Source organism: Vicia villosa, unplaced genomic scaffold (genome assembly GCF_029867415.1).
Source record: "Vicia villosa cultivar HV-30 ecotype Madison, WI unplaced genomic scaffold, Vvil1.0 ctg.000774F_1_1, whole genome shotgun sequence".
NCBI lineage: Eukaryota > Viridiplantae > Streptophyta > Magnoliopsida > Fabales > Fabaceae > Vicia > Vicia villosa.
The window spans coordinates 352,935-354,998 of NW_026705346.1; the positions used below are offsets into that span (position 1 = coordinate 352,935).

Below are 2,064 nucleotides of genomic sequence, written 5' to 3' on the forward strand. Positions count from 1 at the left end.
TATTTGAATTGACTTCAGAGAACAATTCTCACAAGGTGAGTTGGTTAGCATATCTGAGTTTATATTAGAAGTCTTTGGCTTAACAGAAAATTCCTTAGAAAGAATTTGAGATTTAAATGCCTTTTCAAGTTCTAATGATAAATCATCTGTGGTTAAGTCACAAGTTATAATGAGTCCTCCTCCTCCTCCTCAAAGACATCATCATCATCATCATCATCATCATCATCATCATCATCATCATCATCATCATCATCATCATCATCATCATCATCATCATCATCATCATAGATGAGATTCCTATTAGTGATAGTTCTGGTGAGAGTTCTTCCAGAAAAAACCTGTGGATGTTGTTGTGGAGTCCTATTGAGTTTCCAACAATTGCAGCCTCTATCAGTGTAGGCAAGTCCACAATTGTAACAAAATTGACAGAGACACCTACAATAAAACTTAAAATTTTAAAATTTCTTTCTAGATGAAATTAGCATGAACATATACCTAAAATACGGAGGTTTGTTTTGTATTTGAACATCTCTTAAATTGATGATTGTAAGACGAAATCACAAAGCAGGAGATCAGATCAAATAAGAAAGAAACCTGCATGTCATGGCATCGCAGCCGCCGCAGTCTTTGTCCACATAAATTTTGCAATTAGGGCATCGCCTCCAGTGCATTTTCTGTGCAAGGCGCATCAACATAATATCTTCTTTCTCCCTCTCGCCCACGTTCAGCTTCTGGAACTCACTACATTCAATTCCATCGTGCCAAGGAACCTTACATTGCGCACAGAACATCCTATTACAATTAGGGCATTCTGAATTTCTAACAGCCTCCGTTTTATCATCGATCAAAAGAGCAGAACAGTCTGCAAAGGGACAGTAGAATTTTTGGGAAGCAGCCTCTTTACTCCACTTTTCAAAAACCTCGGCTGGAAGAATCGTCCGGCAAAACTGCGCTTCTAAAGAAGCCTTACATTGGGGAACTGGACATGAGATGTCAACAATGTTATTTTCAAGTTTGGAAGCGATGTAATTTGCGACGCAATCAGAGCAAAACGCGTGAGAGCAGCCGCTGATGTAGAAAGCTTCCTTCATTGTTTTAGTTTTCGAGCAGATTTCGCAGACGAATGGAGTGTTACATGAACTTGAGGATTGCCCTTTCCCGAAATTTCTCTTACGTTTCCTTAAAGGAGTGTGCTTAGGAATGAAATCGAGCATCTTAATGTAGTCTTCTTCGTCAGAAAGGTCGATGACGGCAGAGATGGTTGCAGAGATGGTTTGCTTGCCGTATGAGCGGAAAGAGTCGAGGTCGATTACCTCTGGTGGGGAGAGTTTCGGAAGCAGTAGTCTATGAGAATTCAAAAGTTTGGGGAAATTATTCATATTTTATATTTGAATCTAACCTTCCATACATGTACAAATCACGGATTAATGAATAAAATCTTATTATTTTTCACCAAATCATAAATTGTTGATTGTGTTAAAAATAAGTTATTTGATATGATTTATTTATATTGAAATCAAATCAATTTGTCAATCAATTATTAATTATAATTATTTTTAGAGAAACAAATATTTTGAAGGATGTTTTATATATTGAAAAAATAGTAATTTTTAATCTATTAGAATATCTAATTATTGATTGTATTTCTGACAAAAAAATATTATTTTGTATGCTTTATATATTAAAAATCAAAATGTTAATCAACAAAATTGTTAATGGTCTTTTAGAGAAATAATAGACCTTGAATATGCTTTATAAATTGAAAAAAAAATCAAGTTTTTAAGCCAATAGTATACTAAATTCTTAATTGTGATTTAAAAAATATATTAATTGAAAAAAAAAATCAAGTTTTTAAGCCAGTAGTATACTAAATTCTTAATTGTGATTTAAAAAATATATTATTAGAAAAAAAATCAAGTTTTTAAGCCAATAGTATACTAAATTCTTAATTGTGATTTAAAAAATATATTATTTTCTGTGATTTATATATATATATATATATATATATATATATATTGAAAAACAATCAATTTTTAAATAAGTTAGTATTGTTATTTTTTTTTT

General features: G+C 31.9%; 1 protein-coding gene across 1 annotated transcript; it reads right to left on the reverse strand.

Annotated features, from left to right (window-relative positions):
* Positions 1–203: 203 nt before the first annotated feature.
* On the reverse strand, positions 204–1,379 carry LOC131631094 (uncharacterized; the record flags this gene model as incomplete). Its single annotated transcript, XM_058901876.1, has 2 exons — positions 595–1,379; positions 204–435 (listed from the first exon to the last, which is right to left on the reverse strand). Coding segments are annotated over exons 1-2 (1,017 nt in total), but the record flags the coding sequence as incomplete, so codon positions are not given.
* Positions 1,380–2,064: the final 685 nt, after the last annotated feature.